At 38.5% G+C, this 25,812-nt stretch overlaps 1 protein-coding gene across 1 annotated transcript in view; it reads left to right on the top strand.

Annotated features, from left to right (window-relative positions):
* Positions 1 to 23,535, top strand: part of CRYBG1 (crystallin beta-gamma domain containing 1) — a gene marked incomplete at its 5' end in the record, with an annotated part of 63,176 nt that extends 39,641 nt beyond the window's left edge. The window contains 14 exons of the mRNA XM_084203572.1: positions 100 to 226; positions 555 to 590; positions 994 to 1,136; positions 1,389 to 1,515; positions 1,607 to 1,752; positions 7,717 to 7,843; positions 8,021 to 8,053; positions 9,837 to 9,946; positions 10,172 to 10,301; positions 13,981 to 14,120; positions 16,409 to 16,532; positions 17,700 to 17,858; positions 20,712 to 20,874; positions 23,412 to 23,535. Coding sequence (XP_084059698.1) covers positions 100 to 226; positions 555 to 590; positions 994 to 1,136; positions 1,389 to 1,515; positions 1,607 to 1,752; positions 7,717 to 7,843; positions 8,021 to 8,053; positions 9,837 to 9,946; positions 10,172 to 10,301; positions 13,981 to 14,120; positions 16,409 to 16,532; positions 17,700 to 17,858; positions 20,712 to 20,874; positions 23,412 to 23,500 — 1,654 coding nt within the window. The 3' untranslated portion in view covers positions 23,501 to 23,535. The remainder of the gene's footprint in view (positions 1 to 99; positions 227 to 554; positions 591 to 993; positions 1,137 to 1,388; positions 1,516 to 1,606; positions 1,753 to 7,716; positions 7,844 to 8,020; positions 8,054 to 9,836; positions 9,947 to 10,171; positions 10,302 to 13,980; positions 14,121 to 16,408; positions 16,533 to 17,699; positions 17,859 to 20,711; positions 20,875 to 23,411) is intronic.
* Between the last annotated feature and the right edge of the window lie 2,277 nt (positions 23,536 to 25,812).

Below are 25,812 nucleotides of genomic sequence, written 5' to 3' on the forward strand. Positions count from 1 at the left end.
ATGATCATATTCCTAAAGTAATCATATTGTTCTTTACTGTTCAGAAATGTTCTGGGGATTTTATGTCTTACTTTTGTCCCTCCACCCCTCTACTTTTAGATGGCTTCTTTATGAAGAACCTGGTTTCCAGGGAGTCCCTTTAATGTTGGAGCCTGGTGAATATCCTAATTTATTATTCTGGGAGAAGAAGGAGGCCTACATTAGGTCCATGAGACCCTTGAAAATGGTAAACTACTGCTATTACTTAGAAGTTAAATGACCTATGTTTATGTGTTAGAAATAATGTAATAAGGTGATTAGATTTTTCAAGACTTAAAAAAACTAATTCTTTTTTAAAAACTAAGATTTTTAGTCTATAAAATTCTTGAACTTAAAATATCTGATTTCATCCATCTCTACCCTTAATCTGCCATTTATTTTCACTTGCACTCTTTAAGGATTATTTCATCTTAGTCCTGACTTTTTGCAAAGAATTGATGACTCTTAGAGATATCTACAAGTGGTCTAAGTCATGACCAGCTTAATTTTTTCTTCTTTTTTTTTCCTTTTAACAGGGTGGTCGGAAAGTTGAATTCAGTGGGGAGCCAAAGGTAAAAGTCAGTGTGTGTTGATTGTCCAAAGCTGTTTTACAGCACATGAACTACACATGGGTAGATAAGTATGCTTTGATTGGATACCAGCTACTGTTGCTTTACTGTAGTCCTTTTGTATGTGACCACATTGCAAAAACACAACTTCTGTTACATTTCTGCATCCATCATATGCATAAATGACAGTATTAACAGCAGTCCAGACTATGCGGATGGGTAATCAATGCTCAAGCCCTCACATTGCATCTCTAGTGGAAAGGCCTCTTGTAGAGGAGAGAGAAATCCCACTAGTTGGTTTCATCATTTTGCATTCTCCCTCTATCTGCCCATTCTAAAGAAACTGTCTGTTGTCAGAATTCATCATCCTCCCTGCAATTTTTCTTTTACTTCATTTATATTCCAGGTAGTTGTTTATGAGAAGCCTTTCTTTGAAGGAAGACATGTGGAAATAGAATCAGAGGTCTTTATGCTTGATGACAAGGAATCAGAAGACAAGACAAGACTTCCACTTACATCAGTGGGATCTGTGAAAGTACTGGGAGGAGTGTAAGTGTGGAAAAGTTGCATTTACCCTTCAGCTGAAGCAGTAACTCCATAGACTGGAAGTTGCAGTTGACAAATCCAGTCCCTGTTTATTTTGATTTTGTAATTTTTGGGTTGAGGTATACACCACGGTTAAATTTGAAAATATTAACAGGAAAAGAATAAATATTACATATCTATATCTGCTCCATGAAAACATGGAGTGGGACTTGTGGAGTTTCACATGTAGACTCTGTTGTTGTTGTTGTTGTTCAGTTGGGTTGCTTACGAGAAGCCTGGGTTTGAAGGCCATCAGTACCTGCTGGAAGAAGGAGCGTATCGGGATTGGACGGACTGGGGCGGCTACGATGAGGAGGTGCAGTCCCTGCGACCAATTGTTGGTGTAAGTTCCAAGAACACCTAGTAGGCCTCTCCTGAGTGCTCGGAGATGTGATGTGGCACTTTCCTTATGGTGCTCCTCTTTGTTTTAACAGGACTTCACAGGCTCCCATATGATAATGTACAGTGAAAAAGACTTTGGATCAAAGGGTTCCAATATCAACGTGTTAGGTATCATTTCCAATTTGAAAGACACTGGATATGGGCTGAGGACACAGTCTATAAATGTGCTAAGTGGCATGTAAGTGATATTTTTATTCACTCCTTCATTTTAGATATGCTGGTCTTTATAGAAATTGATGGCGTTTGCAGATGTTTTTCAGGACTCTGACTTCTATGTGGAGTCTTCAGATAAAATTTTCTGCCCTTGACCACAGAATGTGAAGAGTAAAGTTTTGGTGAATATACCGTAAATCGTCTTTCTTTTTACAATAAGATAAGATAGTCCCAGGAAGCCCTGACTTTCTGATACATAGAGTATGAGAACATGAGATTTCATCAAGAGAGGAAGAAATAGCTTGTTCTTCCGGTTGCATTTGTTTGAAGCATTTCAACAGCAAAATTGTTATGGAAGTAATTTCCACTTTTGAAACTAATTTCCAGGCTTCTTGCATTTGACCAGAGGTAGATTCCTTGCTCTTGTGTTTTAAGTAGAGATAACTTTCACTATGCTCACTAATACCTTCTGATACTAGGCAGAGTAACTGTTCTGAAAATCAACATTGCTTTTGCAGTGAATCATGTAGGTTTAATAGTGGTTTAGTGCTGTGGTGTTGGTTTTTATTGTTTGTTTGGGGTTTTGTTAAACATAGGGTTCCCAAGAGTGTGTATTAGCCCTGGCCATTAACAAACCACCTCTTAGTGCCACGAGTGCTATCACATGCAGTTGATCAGCTGCTAGACTTTGCTGTTTAATTAGTCAAGTCCATCAACTGCAGATTAAGTTTCACAGCCTTGCAGACTGTATCAAAGTATTTTGGAAATGCAGACAAGTATTAGAAATCATGGCTGCAAGCACACAAAATTAACTAAATTAACAGAACCAAAAGAGCATGAGATGTACAGTCTGTCTCCCTGCCTGGTATGCATGCAGGTGACTTGCTGGAAGCTCTGCCTTACCCAGCCACACCCAAAATCTTTCCTTGGGTTATCTGTGCTATATCTCTGCAAGTTTTGTCTGGATAAAGGTTGCAGAATCAAGCTCGGTGCATTCCAGAGGAATGCTTTTAATTTGTATATGAATATGGTGTGACAGCAGGTTTTTTTCTGCCTAGTGACCTTTGAAGCCACTATGCTCTTTTGTCTTCTGTAATATGCAAGAGAGATTCCTGGGAAAGAGTCGTCTCTGAAGGTTGGGAAACAAATTGTGGGTTACCTATCATGCGCTTCATGTAGTTGTTCTAGTAAACATGTCTGTTGCATCTGAGATAGGAATCATACATGAGTTTGAGTATTCTAGTAATTAAGAGTGACTTTAACACTCTGATGGCAGAGGTGGCTAGAAGTCTTTATGAACAGCACTTGTACTAGAGACTCTGCTATCATTTCTGTAATTTCACCTTGTAGACTCCAAAAGATGTAATTTGTAGCAATAAGCTTTTAAAAATTCAGATGCATTGCTCATAACAGGTGGCTAGCACTCAGCTCTTGAGTCTTGTACAACCCCTCTGTTTCCAGAGAAGTTGTGAGTGTTTGGGGGTTTTGTGGTGATCTTACTAAATGTTAAAGTGCCAGAAAGCTTGAATGATCTATGTGAAGTCATGTTTGGCAGTACAATGCTTTATTTTAAGTGTTAACCGTCTGTTCAGGTAGAAGATTTTTTTATATCTTTCCTTCCAAGAAATCTGTCAGAGGGCAATGAATAATCCATTGAGCAATTTCCTGAGCTGTTTAGGTTGTAATGCAGATGATGACATAGTGAACTGTGACAGATTCAATAAAGGCTTGTCATAATATTTTGAAGTAAGCTTTCTGGTATTATATTGAAAACACTTAATTAAAATAAGTCAAAAATCTAAGAAGCCTTCAACCTTTCATTGCAATTTTTCAAGTACAGGTATCTGGGGTAAGCAGTCAGAGCAATAAGATAACAGATGATCTGTATTTCCCACATATTTAATTTGATTGCTCTGTAATTTAAAGGGTATATCAAATAACAGAAAGCCTGACACTACAATGCACAGATACTACAGAACAATTTCTGAGCTCAACTGCAGCTCTGAACTCTATTGCTGGAGACAGCCCAGCTCTGCATTTGGGGGGTGACTGTTCAATTTTGGGGTAATTCAGCACTAGCTGCAATAAAATATCCAAATTTCTAAGTGTTTCTAAACATGTTTCCCAGCAATATTTTCATGTCTTTACAATGGATTTAGCAAAGACATCCTGAAAAACATATCCTAAGGAGATGAGGATTGACTTCTTGAAAAATGAAAATGTACTTCTTTAAAAATTAAAAGGTTTTGCTCTTGAGTGTTTTTTGGAGACTGGCCAAAGGTAAAATTCAAAAATTATTTTTCTGCCATTAGGGTGGGAGAAAGCAATCCAGGCTGCCTGAAAATAGGAGGGGCCTTTCTTCTTTTAAGTAGGGTTTGAACTTTACTTCTAAACTGGCAGAATTTGAAGTGGCGGAAAATGGAACTATTTACTAGCAACAGGTAACACCCTATACAAGTTCAAGCAAGTACTAAAATCAAGTGTTGTATAGTTTGGTTTCCCCTCTGCTTAGAAACTTCTTCAAGCTTTTATTTAACAGTGATCAAAATCACAGGAACTGCATGTTTGAAATGTGCCTTTTCTTTATCCATAAACACACCAAACTTTTGCCAGAACTTCTGAAGAAGCTCTTGTCTTTTCATTGATTCCCTTTGAACTTGCTGGAAGAATTTTCCCGGATTTATTTTATGTAGTCATCTGTTTACTGTGGTTGTGTTATCAGACTGGTTTTCCCCTAGTTTTCAAGTCCTGAATCCACAATGTAGATTGGGTTCCTGCTAGAGTATGTATGGATAGTGAGTGATATTAAGGAAATAATTAGGTAATGAGTGGTTCACATACAGAAACCAGGAGGTAGTAAAGTTAACCTAGATGCACTCCGGAAGGTAACATGAGTGAAACTGGAGACACAAAGTACAAGAACAAACCTTCACTGGGAGCTGAAAAGGGCAAGTACCCTTGGTTATCCCACTGGAGAACACTTCAAACAAAGCTTTAACTTCTCTGTATATCTGAACTGATGTTCAGAAAAAAATCTTTAAAGAAGTCATAAAATTAAAGCTTGCAGGTCCCTGGGATACTAAGAATCACAGTCACAAAGGAGCATGATGAACCCATTTTCTCTCTCCTATAAGTAGAATTTTATTACCTCATTCTGTCTGTTAATTATTGTACAAATCTGCAAGTGCCAGTTTGGCACTTTCTGACCTCTTCCTAAAGTCAGACAAGGTGAATCCTGGGCTAACTGAGGGCAAATCTGATTTTTGGTGAGCTACCCATGTCTGGATTATTTTCTTGGCTGTACTTTCAGACCCTGTTTGGAGCTGCACTTCCTAGATGTCATATGTAGAGGTTTTTGGAGAAAGATTCTCTGTGTGTAATAGTACTAACAATACATAATCAAAACTTTATGCTGCTTCTGGCTTCAGGGGCATGGATGGTGCCCAGGCGGAAAGGTCTCCAGCGCCCTCCTGCCAGCAGCCTGGGATAGAGCTGTTGCTCAGCCTCACAAAGGCAGTTTGTGCATCTGAAGGTTACAAAATCTGTTGTGCTAGGAGGGCTCGCTCCCTGTGGGGCAGGATGGTTGCTGCCATGCTGCAGAGCAGCACTTCAGTTTTTGTTGTGCCTGGCAGCTGGAATCTGTCTCTCTTGCTCAGCTGTGGAGGCAATATCTTGCTCTCCAGGCCTTTCTGTGAAGTCAAAAGTTGGATTAAGGCAGTGCTCCTTCCTAGGGATAATCTTGAGGTCTGGCAGGTTTAGCTGGTACTGAATTCAGCCGCCTGTCCTTGATGATGTTATTACTACTTTCAGCAGCTTATATGGGCTTCTGAATGAAGTGGAGAAGCACAAGTATTTCACCACTAAGCCCTGACTCTAGGAACTGTCTGCATGGGCTGACTTGCATAGAAGAGTGGCACTTAATTATTTAAATCCCATTTATTTAAATGTAAACATGTGCAAGTGAGATTTGTTGATTACTTCTGCATTCAGGCTTTTAGATGGGGGGAACTAAAAACCTGCTATCGAGGGGTTGTTAGGAGGCTGCTGGCATGACTTACAGTTCATTTTGTGCAGAAACACTTGTTTGCATAGATGTCAATTGAGTAAAACTACTGTATCCTGGCACTGGAGCACTGAAAAATCTAATGAATGCCTGCTGAAGAAATTGTTTAAGGAAACCTCATTTTCACTGCTTTTGCTATAAGCGATATACAGGTATAGACACACCTGAGACATTTGAACTCTGCTCAATTTATTGTACATACCAATGTCTCTTTGATGAATTACTCTGAGGTGATTTTGAAATGGACCTTGAAATATGCCGTAAGTAATTAGTGTGTAACAAGTTGGAATAATTGATTATATCTGAGGCAAACCAAGAGACTTGAATAGTGATGTCTGTGATTCACTGTTTGAATGTTTGCCATGGACAAATAAAACAAAGTTCATACTCTTGGCACATACATGTTGATGCACCTTTATTTCAGTTTGAGGTTATCCCACTTCTTGTATCTGCAGAGACTGGCATTTGTACCTGGAATAAAACTGCAGCTTAGTAGAATCCAATTGATCGACACATAAATTAATGGAGAATCTTGATGTTGAGAGTTATCTTCCCCTGCAGATTGTAAGATCTGTATCATTTTACTGCTTTGCGATATGAAATTTTTGTTAGTGTAGAAACTCAGTAAGTTTCTGAGCCAATTGAAAGTGGATTTTGGCATAACCTAACGGATACTCATTATGCGCTACCTTGGCTAAAATTATAAGCAGGTTGACTCTGAGTAGAAGTTTTTCTTGTAGAATCAGGAACCAGCAAGATGTCCTGATTTCTGCATAATGAACAAAATGCAGCTGCTACTGTGGTCTGATGTCATAAGGGCACTCAAAAAAAACCAAACCAACAAACAAACAGATAAAAGAGAGTTATAAGTATGGGAAAGTTTGGAAAGTATAGCAGTGAAAAGCAAGTCAAATTCTGCAGGTTATCACAAAATCAAATGTAGTATAGATGCAAGAAGTGCTCTGTTTGGGCTTGCAGTATGGAACCAGGGTCAGGAGAATACTGTAATAGAAGATTTATCAAATGTAGTATACTATTCTTAGCAAGACTAACTGATAGCAGATATTTAAGATTGGACCTAAAGACTGCAGGGTAATTGGACATCAGAGAGATATATGTAATGATTTGGTTGCTTTTCCAGTACTTAAAGTGTGTATCATGTCAAAAGTTGAAAGTCTTTCAAAAAGACATATTCTGACTGAGACAGAAGTCTTGATGCCGGTCTCTGAGTTTGTGGCCTATGTCAAGCACGAGATCCACCTGAGTGGTTACAATAACAGCTTTGCATTTAAATAGATTGATCTGGTCAAATTTGTGGTGGTGTTAGTGCTTAGTTTTCAAGGATATTCTTCTTGCTCTCTCTGATTCCTAGCAGGGAACAGTCTCCTCTGCTTAGCCTGTTGTTGCAGCTCAGCATCCTGTTGGGGTGTGTATGTGCTTAAACACAACTGAGGCATAGCTACAGGCAACATTAAAAGTCAGTATTGCTGCATTTACTGCTCAGATTACTCTGAAAGTTAGTTTGTTGGAAAAGCTGTATTCTGATCTCTGTCTGGTGTTTTGGTTGCCTTTTTTTTTTAGAGAAGAACTTGACCTTGGTACAATAATAGAATTCTAAAGTATCTTGGAATACTGTTACTGGAGATAACTTTTAGGATATGTGGCAGATGATATGTCTGAACTTGTGCTTTGCTTTAGCTAATTCACTCTGATTTGTATCAACATAGTGCAAGAAGGTAGTAAAATTTGCATAGGGTTTGCACTATCAGATACACTGGTTTGTTTAGGGTTTTAACAGCATCACAATTTAGCACTTCTGAAACTTTTTATTTGTTCTTACATTAAGAGAGTAATGAATGTACACATCTGTATATTGGAATAGAAGTGTGACTTCTACCAACCACTCTCTTCTTCTTTCTCTTTTAGATGGGTGGCTTATGAGAATCCTGAGTTTACAGGGGAGCAGTATATACTGGCTAAAGGGCTGTATCCCAGTATTGAGGCATGGGGAGGAAAGAATTGCAAAATATCTTCAGTTCAACCCATTGTTATGGTAAGGGGCTAATTTTCTACTTGTTTTGCAAGTTATGCTGAAATATTTGGAATTCTACTTTTTCTATCAAATTCAGTTTATTTATATTATTTAAATGATAATTAATAGTAAATTTTGTATGATGTTTTATCACTGTTGAAAATATTTTTTCCCTTCTTTCCCTCAAAACTTTTGCAGGATATTGTTGGAAGCGAAAGGGGTAAAGTCAAGGTAAGATACTTCTCTAAGCTCATGAAACATACTATGTAGTGTCTGTAACATGTAAATAAAGAAGTGGCTGTTTGTCCAGGGGAACACTCAAGTATTTGCATAGATGGCTGACTAGTCAAAGAATGAAGACTGCAGGTGGAGGAAGGCTACTTTCCAAACCTCTGGAGTAAGGCACATTAAGACCCAAGGAAGGTGGGATTTGATACACAATTGCCATCAGAACTTAGGGCACTGGCAATGTCTTGGTTCAGCGAGTGAGGTGTTTTGGGGTATCAGTGATTGTTTTATAGAGTTGGAGCCTGCAGCCCTCTATGCAGAGGTGCAGGACCTGGAGTCTGTTGCTGAGATGAGGGCTCTACAACCGAGATGATGTTTTGCTGAGGGCACTACAGGATAGATGTTGCTCTTGGTATAGCTGACTTAATTCCTTGTGAACATATTTCTTTGGTTAAAAGTTTTACTAGTGGTGGTTGCACTTGAAGGGAGTTGTTCACTCACAAATACTGCTGAGTTGTGCTTAAAAGTTGATGCCATCTTTGTCAATAACATAAGGGAAGGAAATGGCAGGGAGAACTTGTCTGTTCAGTGAGTTATATATTTCTACATTGGATTGTCTTCTTTGTCAAGTACTAATACATAGTTTTGACAGTGAGGCTAATGGGCAGCTTTTTTCAACCTTAATTTCTGAACCTTTTCAAGTTTTCAGGTTTGTCCCTGTACAAAGTTATTGTTATTTTTATTTTCTTTTCAGTCAAAGTAGTGAGTGTATCACGGCCCAAAAAACTAAGGAGACAATTCTTAGCTGTCCTGGTTTGCTCCTCCTGATTACTAGCACGCTTCAGTGGAATCTCCTGCATAGGGATAATGCATAAACTATGGGGAATAAAAATCTCAAGGCTGCTTATTTTCAGCTGTGTGCATGAAAAATTATTTGCATCTTTACATTATATGCCTATTAAGACCCTATCCTAAAGAAGACCTTGTCTTAAGGAAACCAAGAAGTAGTGGCTTGCAGCAAACAGACTGCATCCATCATCAGCGCGCTCCTCTTTGGAGAATGCTGTACCTGCCCACACTCCTATCGCTATTAAGAGTGAATAAAGCTGGTAGGCGTGTTGTAAGGTGAATGACTTTTGTGTGATCATGGCTAATTATGCTCCAGCCAAATTAGCAAGTTTGCTGCTTAGAATTTTTTATTTTTTAATAAGGGAAAAACACTCTGGGGGATGTATCCTCTCTTATCCTCAGAGCAGAGAAAGAACCAACACGAGACTGGGTCTGTAGCTGTAACAGGCTCATAAAGCCTACCTACCCTGGGAATATATGGCATGCTGTCTGAGTCCTTTGCCAGGATTATACACCATTAGTATTCTGAGAGGCAGGGAGTTTTCATTTACTGTGAAGAGTATGCATTTTGGAGATTAAGCAGATTGATAATATAAAAGAAAACTTTTTTACAGCCTTTTAATAAAGGTGTGCCTATTCTGGCCACTCTTTGGGAATTTGAACATCTTTCCCAGCAGATAAACCAAGAAGCTATACTTGTTATTGTTGTTTTAATTATTTTTTATGTCACTAAGTGATTTACAGCTAGAAGTAATTTTTGGAGTTGTTATCTTGCTCTCTTGAGCAAGGATTCTAACACTGAAGAGATGACAAACATAGGTAACCAAGGAAGTCTGGCTATTATAAGTATATTTTTATGTAATTATAGAATTCATGGTAGAGATGTAATTGAAGGTAGAAGAATTAATTTCCTTAAATATGTTTATAATTTTTAAAGGTCCAGTTATTTTCAGAGCCTGAATTCAAGGGTAACTGCCAAATATTTGAAAAAAACACAAGATGTATTGATTCATTTGCTGTGAAGTCTTCAAAAATTTTAGATGGCAGGTAAGTTATATTGAATGAATAATGCAAAATCACTAAAATGGTAGAAGTTTCAGAAAAGCAACCAGCTTTCTAACACATGAGGTGGTTTCATATATGGGGACTTAGAGAGAACAGTGCTTTGCCATTTGCACATTAATCTTTCAGGACAAAACCTTGTAAATAATGCATCTGCATTTTACTGGCACAGATGTCTTAAGAGGGAAATTCTTCTCCTTCTTTCTGCAGCTGCATAGTGTATGACCAGGAGGAATTCGCTGGTAACCAGTATGTGTTGGAAGAAGGGATCTATCCTGATCTGACAGCAATGGGTTGTTCACCCCAAGCAGTTCTAAAATCTTTACGGATCATAAATATTGTAAGTAAAACCTATTTGAAATACTGCAAAGATAAGGACAGTGATGATACCTTTTTTTTGCAGCAGTAAAATTCTAGGGCACACATACAACAGAGGAGGGGTTGGTTTGTTTGTTTTGGTTTGGGTTTTTTTCTGTGCAGTAGCAGTTAAATGTCCTAGCTGCAGTTAGTCAGGTTTTCTTGACCTCTGTGCTGTTTTTGTAAAGGAGAAGACATTACAGAAGCAACTGCCTGGGATACCTGTTCTTAATAACAGCTTATAAAAGAACTTCTGTAAAGAGTCAAGTCTGTTTCCTGGTAGGAGAGACCACTTAGAACGGATTGAGAAGGTGGTAGGACGGTGTGAAGAAATATCTGTACCGTGGACCTTGTTCTTGATGCATATTTAAAAAGCAGGCCTAATTAAGCTACTTTGCATGAAATACATGTAATTATAAGACACTGTTGTCATCATCAGGACAATGGAATTTGAGTTAATCACAAAATAATGCACCCTTCTAGATAAGGTAAAGCAACACCCAGTGCTATTTGGCAAAATCAGGCCGTGTTGTTGTGTGTGGTGGATACAAACTAAACTACATTTACATATTTTGTAACTCATCAGTGGCCAGGAATGAGTTTGCTCAAGCTTATAACCAATGATTATGATGGATCACTTATGGAATCTGCAAGTATCTTTTAAGATCAAAGTAATTACTAGCAAAATGTGGTCAAGATTCCAGGAACTTACAGCAACATGAGGAGATGGTACTCGTTTTAAAAAAGGAGGAGTTCACTCTTGAATCTCCTCTTTGAATTTGGCAACTTTATAGCACTCCACTGTAATTTTGGTAACCTGTCAGTGGTGTAGCAGTTGATGAAGTAGAGCTAAAATGTGTCATCCTCTTTCAGGGCTCTGGAGAATTTCGATGTACTCTGTAAACAAACAACTGCAGCAAGTAGGTCTGCCTTCTGAACTCTTGGGCTGTCTAGTAGACAGATCTTATTAAAACAATAGAATTGTTTCTAGCCAAGCTTGGTGGGTGATTGCCATGAATTAAGATACATTTCAACAGTTCCTGGCTTTAAAATGCTTGTTTCATTTCAGTAGTTCCTGGGTTTAAAATGCTTGTTTCAAGCTGGAAGGATCAGCTTTACTATTTGTGACAGAGACTGATGTGTTAAAACAGAAATGCCAGTTCTGTGCTTAAGTTCTTTACACTTGTGAAACTTGTTCTAGCCCTACATTTTATCACACTTCAGACAGCAGCACAGAGCTGCATCTGTCTGCAAATCATGTGCTGCTGCTTCCTTCTTCAGAGGCTCCCTAGCTGCAGAGAAGAGGAGAATGGGTTACTTTGCTCATTGGTTTATTAGCAAACTAGAATAAAAAGAATGTTTAATTCTGTCTTACTACTTACATTGTTTATTTTTCATGATTTTCCTAAAGCTTGAGCCTTATTATTTTAGCTCCTGGTTTCACCTGTCAGACATGTTTTGGGACTGTATTTTGGCAGTGCCAATCTTTATTCCTCCCTACCATCTGCCATTTCTATAACTTTCCTCAGGATTTTTCACTACATTTCTATACAAGAAACACCTTTGCTATTTTAATGTCATGTTACTGTATTTATCTAGTTAAACAACCCTTTTGAAGGGATGATTTTTTAAGGGACCATAAAAAAGCTGAAATTAAAGGGATAGTTGATACACTTATAAGTGAAAGCTAAAAGGGCTTTTTAAAATAAGGGAACTTATGAAACTATATTAAGGGCTCTTTATAAGCTCAAGTGTTTTGGTTGTGCTTGCTTTGCATGCTCCACATGGTTGTGCTGCCGATAGAAAATAGCATTTTTCCATTTGAATTTGACACATGTTCTTCTTCCTGAGCATACTATAAAAAACAGCTGTGAATGTGGTTTATACTTGAACAGTCATCTGTAATGAGAAACTCTGTGGAATAACTAAATGGAGATCTGCAGGAACACCAGCTTGGTACAGTGTAGTACATGGGAAGAACTGACAGAAAATTCATGAGCTGACCTTGCACTTGTCACTGGTTTATATAACAGTGTTGCTGCTGAATCAAAAAAAAAAAAGAAAAGCCAAATGTAAGGTGTGGCAGAAAATTGGAGGATTTTCTTTTCTGTTTCTGTTTTCTTTGCAAGATTATTTCTAAAGCATTGCATGAGGCTGAAAGGCTGTTGTCTGAGAAGCTGCATGTCTCAGAGGGCAGGTGCCAGTCTGTAGAAGGGCTTAGAGTTCAGAGGCACTGGGACATCATCACAGTGAGACTGGTCCCATTGGGCTCTTTACCCATGGTGGTGCATGACAATGAGGCAAACCCATGGTGTTGGCTTTCATGGCAGGGCTGGGCATCCTCTGATTTTGGAGTAAAGGGAAAAGGCCTCTCCCAGAATTTTCCACAGCCTAGCAGCATGTGTGCCATCAGGAAGCAGAGCTCAGCTGCTCTATGATAAGCTGGACCGCTGTGAAGGTAGTGGTGACGCTCATGCGACGCTGTCATCTGAGCCCTTAAACATCTAAAGGAAGATTAAAGAGGAATTTAGGCACTGTTAGAAATGGGTAGATGGGAGGTCTTACCCAATAAATTCCCATGGAAGCATGCATATATGAGCTGCCACGCATGCATGGAGCCAGCTCTGCCTTGGAGGGCCTGTTTCCATGCCTGAGGCCGGATGGGAGCCTGTCGAGATTTTGCGTCATGTCAGGCGTTCCCGATCCCGTTGATGTGTGAGTGCGCTGAACACATGCCAGAAGGAAGGAGCTCTTCTGGCTCTGGCGTTGGATTTATGCAGTCGTTGGCTGGAAGATTTGTGAGAAAGGGAGTGGCAGTGTCATTTCTGTCTATGAGTGTACACTGTAGTACCAGGACACTCAGGCTTAATTGACTTTACCCTGGGGAATTTCAAACCCTACCTCCCAGCTTCCACAGGAAGGCCTTCATTATGACAGGTCATTTTCAGTCCACCACAGATACCTTGCCCCACAGAAAAGAGTTCAAAGTTCCTTTTCCAGAAGACCTTCAAATCGGATTCAGTGTTGTAGAGAGGTTCATGTGGGCAGAATCCCTCTGGCACCAGAAGCATTTTAACAGAGAAGGAGAAGAATGATCTCCCCGCAGCAATTCGGATGTTACAGTTTTCACTTGTCGTGAATTTTTACCTCAGTAGTATGAATCTTGAATCTTTTGTCTAGTCAGAGATTGAAGTTGCCGTAACCTACTGTAAAAGTTAAAAATTAATGCAGTAAGTGATAAGCAGTGCTGACAAGGCTGTCATAATTTGAAGCTGTAGAAATCAGTATTATCCTACTGTCTGTTCAGCTCTTTGTATGAAAATTCCCACGAGTGGGGGTTAGTGCAATGGAAGAGAGATATGGCATTGATTAAAATGAATTTTAAAACATATTTAGGTATTGTGCAAGAACCAGCCACAGAGGTCTTTGTGCCTGAAGATAAGGAAGCTTTATATTCCATGCAAGCAGATCCCTTGTGTGTTTTGTATAAGGGTTTTTTATGACTTTTCAAGTTTAATTAGAGAGTCGAAGAGCAGAAACATCCAGGGTTTTTGATCTTAAACAATTCAGAAGAAAACCTCTGAAACAAAAGGCGTACTGATCTTCACAGTCACCATCTGGAATTCCAACATCCTACAAAAGCACTTATCTTCCTTTTGCAGGAGCTGTCTGAGCCCTGCATAGCTCTTTTTGAAAAGACGGGTTTCCAAGGAAAGAAAATCGAGTTCAGTACAGAAATCTTAAATCTTCAGTTCCTGGGATACAATCCTCGAATAGCTTCAATTCAAGTCCTTGGCGGCATGTAAGTTTAAAATCACCTTTTGATTCTTTAGAATTAAGTACTCGACTTTACAGGTGTAATGGAACCACAGAATGTAAAATTAGAATATCATAATGTGTGTAGTGCATTAATGCCATTTCATCTTACAGAGGATTTTCATATCCTGTCTCAACAATATATTATCACTGACTCATGTCCTTTGCTAGGAGTTGAAATCAATTTGAATAAAGCTCTCAGGGAAACTCATGTGTTCTCTCATGCCATATTATAAAAATCAGCTTGGATGGCATCTTAAAACCAACTTCTCTGCTCTTGGTTTAGGTCTCAGTTGTAAAAAAATCATTTGGTTTGTGATCTGTGTTATAACTTCAAAATGTTTTTAATAAGTCTTCATGGTCATCCTATAACCTCTGCTATGGACACAGGTACAATCAGACCATAAGCTTGCCTCTTTTGGTGTTAGTAGTAATAGTCCCTTTACTTCAGGAATTGCATGAGAATCTAGCAGTTAGATTTGGTAGATGTTTTTAAGCATTTGTATTCTCTAAAGATACCTTTTTTACCTATGTAAAAAATCATCTGTCACGAAGTTTAAAAGCTGTTTGGAAGCATTTTTAAAGTGCTTTTAAAATTTACTGTCCTATATCCTAGGATTCCAGCAGATCTGTTAAATTCTCTACTTGGTTTTTTCCCTGTTGTTAACCTCTACCTCTAAGATACTTGCCCCCAGTTTTGGTTGTTTTTGTCATTTGGGTTTGGTGGGGTTTTTTTTGTTTTTGTTTTTGTTTGTTTTAATGATAGGTCCATGTTACTGTTGCTTTGCATTTAAATGTGTTCTTTTGAAGAGGTAAATTTCCAAGGTGTGTGCTAGAGAGATGCTGTTGGGTAGCTTAAGACTGCCCTCAAGTGGATAGCTTATAAGCCAATCTTTAGAGTAAATCACTTTCCCCATCAGCATAAGCTGGTCAAAGAGTTTCCTTAGCACACTGAACTGAACTTTGAAACAAGGGTTGTAAGAAAAGATACATGTTTGTATTGTGAAGCCTCCAAAGGCTTCAGCATCTTTCACCATAACCACAATATAGTTGATTCTCACTGTCCATAACATGAAGTCAAACATCAAGTTACTTCTTTGCCAATATCATGATTCCAGGTAATTGTGAATTGTGTATGTTTCCTGTCCAATGAATATATCTGAGGGGTTTTTTTTGGTGGGTCACCGGAAACATAGAAGATGATATGAAAATTTGGATTTCATTATAGCAGTGTCAGCTGCTGAAATGTGTCAAAATTCAGGGTTTACAGCTTCCTTGCCCCTGCTTCCTCCCTTATTGAAAAGGGTTTCATCTTCTCTTCCTTTGCTAAGAGACCTCCATTTATAATTCCTGGGGTTAGATGAGTATTAGGCAGTGAAAAAGCACCAAAACTAAAGTGAGTTTGGTTCTGGATGGAGCAGTCTGGTGACAAATCAGTCAGAGGAGGGAGGTAACCTGAAAACGAGCATATTGAGTGTTCATGTACTCAAACCCCCCATGGCTACCAGACAGTCCCAGCACATCACTGTGAGAAAACTCTAGAAATTGCACTGTATGGCAGCCTATTTTGAAGCCCAGACATAATTCACTGGCTGTGCCAATAATGGAGAATCAGAAGTTGAGTTCTGACAGATTACACTGAATCTGTGATTTTAAACATAGTTGGATACATGTTAGGGAATGCTAAACAAGTTTTTTCTATATGCAGTCTTGCTCTGTCTCTTCCCCACCCCCCTTGCAGGTATTTGGAAAGAAGAGAGATGTTATGAAATAGAACCTCTATCAAAATACCCAAGAGAACTTCACCCTGTCGCACTTTCCAGCATTTTCTTGTTCCAGTCTTCATCCATAGTAGTTCTTTGTCATGTGAACCAGGCCTGTCCAAATTCAGATACACAAACCAGCTGGTTCTGCACCTGCAGCAATGTAACATTTACAGCATATAGATCTATGCTCCTTGAGGAGTCACAGTGCCTCCTGAAAACAAATGGTATTTAAAAGTTGGGTTCTCCCGAGAAAATGCTTTGCTTCATTCAGCTTGTAATTTTTAAATAATAGGGCTCTAAAATTAGAACTCCTGTGTACCCATCTCAGTGTGGCTGACCTAAATCAGAATGTTACTTTATTATTTTTTAAGGCTTGTTACAAAGAAGGTAATTGGCTTTCCAAAGCTAAACACTACTATGTTGTGGGACAGATTTCTATTAAACTCATTTATTGATTCCAAAGCAGAATTTGGCAGTTAAAACATTGTCTTATTTTTTCTCCTCATAGATGGATAATTTATGAACACAGTAATTACAGGGGCCGTCAGATGTTGCTAACACCAAATGAAATTCCAGATTGGTATAAAGCCAGTGGCTTTTGTCAGATAGGTTCTCTGAGACCTTTACTGCAGGTGAGTGGGCTTTGACATGACATGTCAAGCACTAATTTATATCTTGTCATGGGGCTGGGGAGATATTATGCAGTTGTAAGGAGCGTTACAGCCTTGTCACAGGCATGTGACAAACTTCAGCATTGGCAGTTGTGTAAAGAAATCCAGAGTTTTGCGTGTAATAAAAGCTGTTTCAACATGCTACATGGCTTTGCAGTTACACAGCTTAAACTGCTAATTAAGCATCCTTTAAACCAAAGCACAGAAGACAACATATAGGGATTAATTAAGGATTAATAAATAATGTCTGTAACTGCTATATATAAATGATTTTAAGTTGTTTCATAACTAGCAGTCAGACTGGTTGCTGGCATGCTGTCTGTACTATCTGCATTATTTATGGAACAAGAAGAAAATTGGTAAAAAAAAAAGATACTTCAGTTAGTAGTGATTTTGTGTTGATTTAAGAGGAAAAGTCCCTCCCTGTTTATTACTTGGCAGAATAATTTGCAAATCTAATGCAAAATTTATTCTTGTCATGCCCTCTTTATTTTGTTTTATAAATATGTTTTGTTCTATAAATATGTATAATATTTTGTTCCATGTGATCTTGTCCAGTGGTGCAGCAGTCCTGGGAGCTTTAACATTTGAGGTTTTTGCTGAGCCATATTTCATTGGAAAAACATCTTTTTCTAATTCATAGGTTACTTGTACCTGCAACCAGCTTAATTTGCTTGCTGTCATAGCTTTGTCTTTGCATTGCCTTAAGCAGAATTAGGAAAAATGCATTTTGACTGCCCTGCTGAGAGCTTGTCTGAACAGAAGTGTTCATGTGTAAGAGGCCACACAAGTGCCCCCTTAATGAAAGCTAAGAGCATATATGGAATGGAATTAGCAGAGAGAAGTTAGTTCTGCTCTGAATTAAAAATTTTTTTCTTTCCACTGTGTGCTGATTCAGTGCATAGGAAAGCCTAAAACTCTCCATGCAGAGTGGTGAGTTCTCACAGCTTGTCCTGTCCAGATGTTTATGGGCTGCTGAATTACATTCTCAAATTAAAAAGTTAAGCTTTCAGAAAGAAAGAGGGAAGTTTGGGGTTCAGCACTGACAGTAACTACTCTGAAGTTAACTCAGAGCAGGATGTATTCTCTGCTGAGATTGTGGTTAGAGAGTTCTTTTGTTTTGTGCAGAAACGTGTGTACTTCAGGCTTCGAAACAAGGAAACAGGAAAATTCATGTCAGCTGATGGCAACCTAGATAATTTGAATCTTCTCAGAATACAGGTTGCAGAAGATGCAGACTCAGATGATCAAATCTGGGTTTATCAGGATGGATTCATAAGGTGTCGGGTAAGGTTTGAATTTGTGCATTTTCTCTTTTCCTCTCCATTAGTAGGGTTTTATGAATTTAATTCCTACTGCAGCATCTTCATTTATTTTATAGCCTTAATCTGTTTCAACTATAATGTAATCTTTCTGTAGGGAGTTGGTTTTTGTGGATATTGTTTTATTTTGTTTTATTTTAATCAACTCTGGTTTTTTCAGGTGATACAAACTAGTTGTATGATACTTTTTTTGATATAATTGAAATTTTGAGAGAAAGTATTGCAAAAGTATCAAAGCAAGGGAGACCCTTCCTGATAATATTTTGAACTATGCATACCTTGCAGTAGGACAATTAGTGTAATGTAGGTTGGTATTTGTACCAGTTTAGAGCAAATTTGGGAGAAAACAGACAGTTAAAAATATAAACATCATGAAGTCATCCTAGGACAATATCCTCTTCTGCATTTAAGCAAGCTTAAAGATAAAATCCCATTGTTTTGAGCGATTTAGGGGTGGGGTTTTTTTGTTTTTGTTTTGGGGTTTTTTGTTTCTTTCCTGGTTATTCCCTGTATTTGTCAAATCCGTCCTTTTTCCTTTCTTCTGTACAAGTTTCCAAATGAAGCCCTATGTTTCTCACAGTCCATAAAACTAATCATGTGCAAATTGTCATTGAGGTGAGCAGAGGTATGCACAGTTCATATAATGTTTAAGCATGAACAGTCTTCAGTAGGGATGCCAGCCAAAAGAAAATTAAGTTACTTTAATACTGTTAAACAGCTTGACTGCAAAGAATCATGTGAACTTTTTCTATAGGATTGTATAACTTCAAAGGAGCCATTTATAACTATGTCATCTATGCTGGAGGGAAGAATCTTACTGTTAATAAGCTAAGGCATTGTTCGGACATGTTTACAGGACACATGCAGTTGTAAAAGGGATTTATGCAGACAGCAAAATGATGCAAAGTAAGCTAAAAGCTTTAATATGACATACAAAAGACTTCTGTTTTGATGGTGCTTCTCAAACCTGTCAACAAGTTTTCATATTGAGACAGTGGTATTATATGGCTTTGGATAAATGCTCCTGGTTTTTGCCCTTTTTCTGTATCTCATAAAGCAGTTTTACTGTGCACAGAAAATACTCAGCTTGTGCTGTATAGCATTCAGGTTGCTTAGTGCAGAGTGCAAGCTGGCAACATTGATCTTAAGTGACTGAACTCTTGGAGAGCTCTGCCGTCTTTCTGGTGAATGGTAGTAAATCCATTTTGCACAAACCAGAAATTGGGTTTTACCACATATTACAAAGAAAACTGAGCTCCTGGCTGGGTAACTACCTGCATGGAGGCGGACACAGGTCATGGAAGAACCTGCACCTTCCTGTAAGCTTGGGTCATCTCTGTGACTGAGTCATGAGATGTGACCTTGAGCTGTGCCTGGGGTTTTCAAGGAAGGGCTGTTTTAAGTATGTGGGATAACCAGTAAGCAAGATATGAAAGTCATTCTGCTCTTCTTTCAGCAACAGATATGAATGCTGGTCTCCTTATTCTTCATGAGTTTCATGGAGACAGGTGAAGTTCTGGCCTAGTGAACCTAATGTCTAAGCTCAGAGTTTTCCTTGTCCCACTAGAGAATGCTTCAGATACAAGTGAGAACTTCACAACCAAATCAACTTTCTTTAATTCTAGGTTATGACAGTCAGAAGTATAACTTTTTCAAGAAAAAGTGTTTTCAAAAGTACTTTTAAAATAATTTAGGGCCATTTCAACAATGACAGATGAGTGTTCAATCTGCCACAGAAGTGCATTCAGTAGTTAAAAGGTGCAGTTTATGGTGATCTACTGAAAATCACAGTTTATCTAGAAAAATTAACTGTTACTTAATAGTACAGCCTTCACATTCTTTTGAAATAAGCTTCATTTTTGCCAGCTCTTTTTTTAACCAAGAAGACATTTGCAGATGTTTGGAATTAAGTAATACAAGTAACTAGGAAAAGAGTGCAGAACAAAGAAGCTAATATTACTGTGATACCCTGTGAAATTCACACACTTGATACTGTGCAGTTATGTCCCCTTTAAGAAAAGGTTACTGCAAAACTAGAGATGTTGGGGAAAAAAATATGTTCAGAGGAAATGGAGAGCCTCTGTGCAAGGAAGAGACAAAATAGTGAGGACATTTTAGCCTACATAGGGTACACTTTGAGGGATGATGTGCTTGAAGTCTCTGCAAACATAGCATAGACAACACATCCTTTAAAATAATCCAGGGATGAGGAGCGCATCTAATAAAACTAGTTGCATATCAAAATATTTTTAATTCATATATATTTTTAAAATAATGATACTTAGGATTTGGAACTGCTTGCCACAGTATGGAAGGGTTAAAATACAAGAGGGTGTTCACATTAAAGGGTTACTCTGATCTTGGTGGGTAGTGAGTAATAAATTTGCACACAGGAAGAAAATAAGCATTAAAGATTCTAGGATGCATGGAAAAGTCTCTGGGCTGGCAATTGCTGTAGCCTGGAAGAGATAACCAGGAACATACTTCATACAAGAGTGCCATCAATGTAATCTTCCATGGTATCAATGTAATCTTCAGTTATTGGCCACTACTATAGACAGGTGCTAATTGTTCCTCTTGATCTGATACAGCATAGTTATTTTAATGTTCCCCTGTAGTAGAGAGTGTCAGCATAAACATAAACAGGATCAAGAGAAGGACGTGTCTTGAGTTTGGGGCAAAAATGGATTCCTGGAGGGAAAGTCATTCCTAAATTCTATTCTCACCTGCTGATATCTCTCTAATTGGATAAAAAAAACAGTGGGCAGTAGAAGTAAAGCCATTATGAGTAATTGCTGTTGCCTTTCTGATGACACAGATGGCAGAGGATTGCTGCTTGACAATTGTTGGAAATCTTATAACTCCTGGCTCTAAACTCGGTCTGTCATTTGAGCGGAATGAAGACAAACAATATTGGCATATTAGTCCCGATGGCAGAATTTATAGCAAGATGAAACCCAAGCTGGTTTTAGATATCAAAGGTAAGCAAATGTTATCTCATTACATTGGGTCTTAATTACATGGTATTTGCAGTGGGATACACACTAAACGTGCCTATAAATTAAGGATGGTGCTTTAGTTGCTTTAATCTAGAAGCAAAAAAGACCCGATCAGCTAGTTTGACCTCCTGAATTATACAGGCCCTAAGACTTAATTTCATTTCTCCTAAATACAATTTAGTAACCCACAGTACTTGCTTATCTTGTATTCTCAGTGTCCACTCGCTGTAGATAGCCTCAGTTAATTTTTGGGCAATGTGAATATGAATATTTAAAATGGTGAAGCAAGAACAGCCTAACTTTTCATTAACTTTGATTTCTCTAAGTGCAAATTTTCTTACATAGTAGTTGTAGATGCAGTAGCCAAAGGATATTAGGAAATCAGAGACAGGCTTGTATACTGATGTAATTAGATACAAAAAGCTGGGGTTCTTTTGTTTCTTAATGGCTATGCCTATATGGCAAGCGTGAGATTCTGCTATAGCAGCCTGGGGTCTGTGAGCACTTGATGTGTATTTTGGAGTCACCTTTGGCATAGTAATTTGATTTGTGTAGATGCTGTTTCTGAACTTCATTTTCAGAGCTTTACAGAAGGTCTAAAAAAGCAGAAAATTGAATGATTAGCAGAATTAGCATAATCAGATGTTCTTACATGACTGCTTTTTTTGGGTGAAGGGAGTAAACATTTTCTGTATCTGTTCTATTCTATTAGTATTTTTAGCTGTTTTAAAATTGATTTTAAATTGATGCTGTGACATTAATTATGTCAATTACAATGACCACTATCCTCCAAAAAAACCCAAACCAACCAGAGAAATAGCACAGTCAACAGCCAGCCCTTTAGAACTAAACAGGGCTGAACACATGGAATCATAGAATGTCCTGAGCTGGATGGGACCTATAAGGATCATCAAAGTCCAACTCCTGGCCTGCAAGGCACACCCCAAGAGTCACACCATGTGCCTGAGAGTATTGTCCAAAAGCTTCTTGGACTCAATCAGGCTTGGTGCTGTGACCACATCACTGTTCCAAACAAGCAGAAATACTACTGCATTGCCTTTTCTTCAGTTAATCCTTTTAAAAGCATTTATGTATTCTGCATTTATAATTGAAGAACTTTACAATGGATAGACCTGGTCGTGTGAGTATTGATGCACTCTTAGCTTTAAAACAAAGTAAATCTGTACAGTACATTTAGCTTTTATTTGAGAAAGCCTAGTAAGAACATTGCCTGTTTCTGCCAACTCTTGCCAATCCATTCCAGACCACAAATTGTGCGTTAAAGAATTCCTCAGTAAATGAATGCAGTTGTGTAACTGTGCAGTTGCCAATGCCACCTTGTGGATAAACTGGCATAGCACAAAACCTTGTCCAGAGCACCATGTTATCGAAGTAAATAGTCTCTCTATCCACTGGAAAAAAAAATCCCATCTTTTCCCATCTTAACATGTTTACATTCTATCAGACACCACTTAAAAACAATTTTTGCACTCACAATGATAACTGAGCTACAAAAAATAACTTTAGCCACATACCTCAGTATGTTAGACTCATCATAAGCTTTCAGCTGCCAGGCTTGTCTTTTGCTCAGTCAGGGAGGGGGGTACAGAGGCAATGGGGGTACAGAACAAAAAGATAGTGTCCATGGGAGTGTCCTGGTGCTTTGTATAAATGGTTGGCACAGATGGCTACTTCCAGTGGGAATACCACCTGCTTTGCAGGTGTGTTGTAGTGCAGGAAATGCATGTGTCCTACATTTCTGCAGTACATACTAGATCTGAGGGGAAAAAAACATGAATTCTGACTTTCAGCTCTAGTCAAATGTGTCTTTGCTTCCCGGTTTCTTAAGTTAGAATATTAATGGTGCTCTTCTATGACAACATATTTGGCATTGTACTGCATAAGTAGATTAGGCTCTTCTAAGAAATGTTTCTATTTTGCATTCAGATACATTCAGCTGCCAATGGGAAAAGCTGAACATTGGGTGATACATTGTGCAGGATGAATTGTGATTCATCTGGTCAAAATAAAAGATTATAATGGCAAGGAGTAAATGAGTGCCAGACCTTGTCTCTGACTTGGTCACGTGTGTATTGTCTGTTAGCAGAAGGACTTACGTCATCATATAAACATCTTCACTCTGTTTTTAGAGCCAAGTGACAATTGACAATTGTTGCAGGAAAACTGAATAGTTAAACGTGACTTTTAGGAAGTGATAGTCTTCAAGGAGCTGCACCTGACTGTACTGCAGTTTCTTTCCTTTTCCATCTAGGCTGAAAAAGCTGAGAAACTGAATTGCTAAAGGGGTGGAGAGAAAAAGGCAAACTGATCCTGGTTAATTCAAAAACTGTTTCAAAATAAATTTCAAAAGCAGGCAGTGATGAAAATATGTTTGTCTTCTCAGAGTTGTGGTTGAAGAGAAATTGTCTACACCAGCTCTTACAGAACTTTTCTGAAACCTAGAGTTTTTGTCTCTTATTTCAAAGATAACCTCCCCTCTTTGACATTTCTCTCTACAGGAGGCACTCAGTATGACTGTGACCATGTTGTTGTCAACACAGTCAGCGAAGAAAAGTTAACACAGTGTTGGGAACCGCTGGTTGTATAAACCCAGTGAAGGAAAGATGACGTTTGAATTGGCCACTGTTCTGGACATTGGAATTGACACTGCCATCTCTGAAGGATACAGGATCAACGATGAGAGTTTTGTCTTCACAAATTTAAAAAGAACAAGCAACAGAATTATTTCACCTCCCTATCCAAAATTATTTTCCCTATAAAAGCTTGAGTATCTCAAAACATTTTTTTTGGCGGGGGGGGGGGAGGATTTGGGGTTTTTTGTTTGGTGTTTTTTTTTGGTTTTTAAATCCTTTCAATTCAGTGTTGGATAGAGATTTGGCAGTATGCCTCAGGCTAGAAGGGAACAACTGAGAGAGAAGCCATGGGGAGAGACCCCATGGAGTTACAATCATGTCAGCGAGTTGTTAACCCAGAATAGTAAGTGTAACTTAAGACAGGAATGCAGTGTGAATGTGGGTATAGCAACTTGGACCTATGGGCTGTAGTATAGAGAAATACTCACTATGGGAAATTAATATATTTGGTTCACTGGAACAAACTTATGTTTACTGAAAGTTTAAAGGCTGCTAGTACAGCACATCCAAAGATATTTTAACATGTTGCTTCAAGTATAGTTAGTATGCTAATATGATAAGTCCTAAATTAAGAAAAAAAAATCTAGATTTTCTCATGTATAGAGGATGTAAAGTAGCAGATATTTTGTTAGAAAAAGAGAGGGCTGGCAGAAGGATGCATTGCAATGTGAAGAATTTGCCCATTTTCTAGGTTGCCTAACTTCTTGAGTTGTGAGTATTTTTTCTTCTTTGCCAAGACATATTTGTACCTTCTAAAACAGTTTCAGTAAGTAGAGTCTTACTGAACTCCAAAATCATATAGGAAACAAAAATTCTTAGGAAAATAATTACTACAGATGACTGCAACAGCCTGTAAGCACTCTGGTTACTGAGTTTTCCAGCCACTGCCTGTTGGGCTTACCATGGAGAATGCCCAACTCCCCAGTATTTCTGGAGATGTTGAAAATCAATGTTAGTGGTGGGCTCCTGGCTCCCCGTTGGACAGAAGTATCAGACTCCTCTAGGAAGGGGCACAGCCAAGCCTGGATACATGCCCAGCCGAAAGGGCTGTGCCCATTCCACGGAAGTGTTACTGGTTTAGTAAAGAGCTTGTGACATGTAGGATGTTCTGATGACTGCAGGAGGCCCTTCTGTTGCTCTGCTTTGAACCTGGTCATGTTAGTTTTCCTTAATAATGTTGGCAAAAAGGTAAAATACAAACTCTGGTACTATGCTGCTGTGTTTTGTTCTGGCTTAAACCAGTGTTATTACAAGCTGCTCTGAGGAGCATCCAGGCCTTTGTCTTGCATAGTAAATCTGTTTAAAATTAACATTTTCATTACTATTGTTTTGCCTTAAAGGATACTGGTGCTTTTGCTATTAGCACCCTAGAAGAAGTGCCTTACTAATTTTCTTCCTTTTGTAAAGAAGCACTGAAGTTTTGTTGCTCTGAAATGTGCTGCTTTTAGTCCTTAATAGAAAATATGATATTACTGGTTCCAAACAGTGGTACTTTGTCATATTGATGTGCTCTTGCTATATATAATATAGCATTTTACAAATAAATTTAAGTTAGGTAATGTTCTTATTGAAATTATTTTTAAAGGTAGAAAAATGACATTTTATGGTTAGTTTTCCTTTCATCTTGTGCCCATCTCTGTCCATAATTCCTCTGCAATAGCCAGCCCCTGAGGAGTGAATACATGGTGTAGAATAGCTGCAGGCTCTGAGGAATGGGCGATTCTTCTATACAAGAAGAATCTTTTGCACATGTTTGTACAGGTACTTGTGTAAGCACTTGTGCACAGGGCCACCGTTGGCACAGCTGCCACTTCTGTCCCCTGCTGGAAGCATTGCATGACATAGTTTGTGCATCACCACAGCTGCACTGCAGTAAATGGACAGCTCTCACTTAAGAAGTTGCCACTTTCCTTCAATCCACCTGCATAATTGCAGGGGAAGTTACTCCATAGCCCATCTGGCAAAACAGCAAGTTGAGAAACAGCCCACCAGACACAAACACCCCCTCCAGCACTTCACCAGCACTGATGAGACACAGCAGGAACAGGGACACAAAATAATGTCTACTGTAACTGCACAGACTGCAGTCAGCTGAATTTGGGCCAGGAGTTGGGCATTTAGAATAATAATCAGTTACAGATTGATTTTGTTCCATGCTTCTATTTAGATTAGCTATGTCATGAGAGAGTTGCCATAACAAGATCAAAGTATCAGTCTTGAGACAGTGATGTGACCATTTAGTTCTAAGAATGAAATAGCTTGAGTA

The sequence above is a fragment of the Fringilla coelebs genome, assembly GCF_963513975.1.
Source record: "Fringilla coelebs genome assembly, chromosome: 3".
In the NCBI taxonomy this organism is placed as follows: domain Eukaryota; kingdom Metazoa; phylum Chordata; class Aves; order Passeriformes; family Fringillidae; genus Fringilla; species Fringilla coelebs.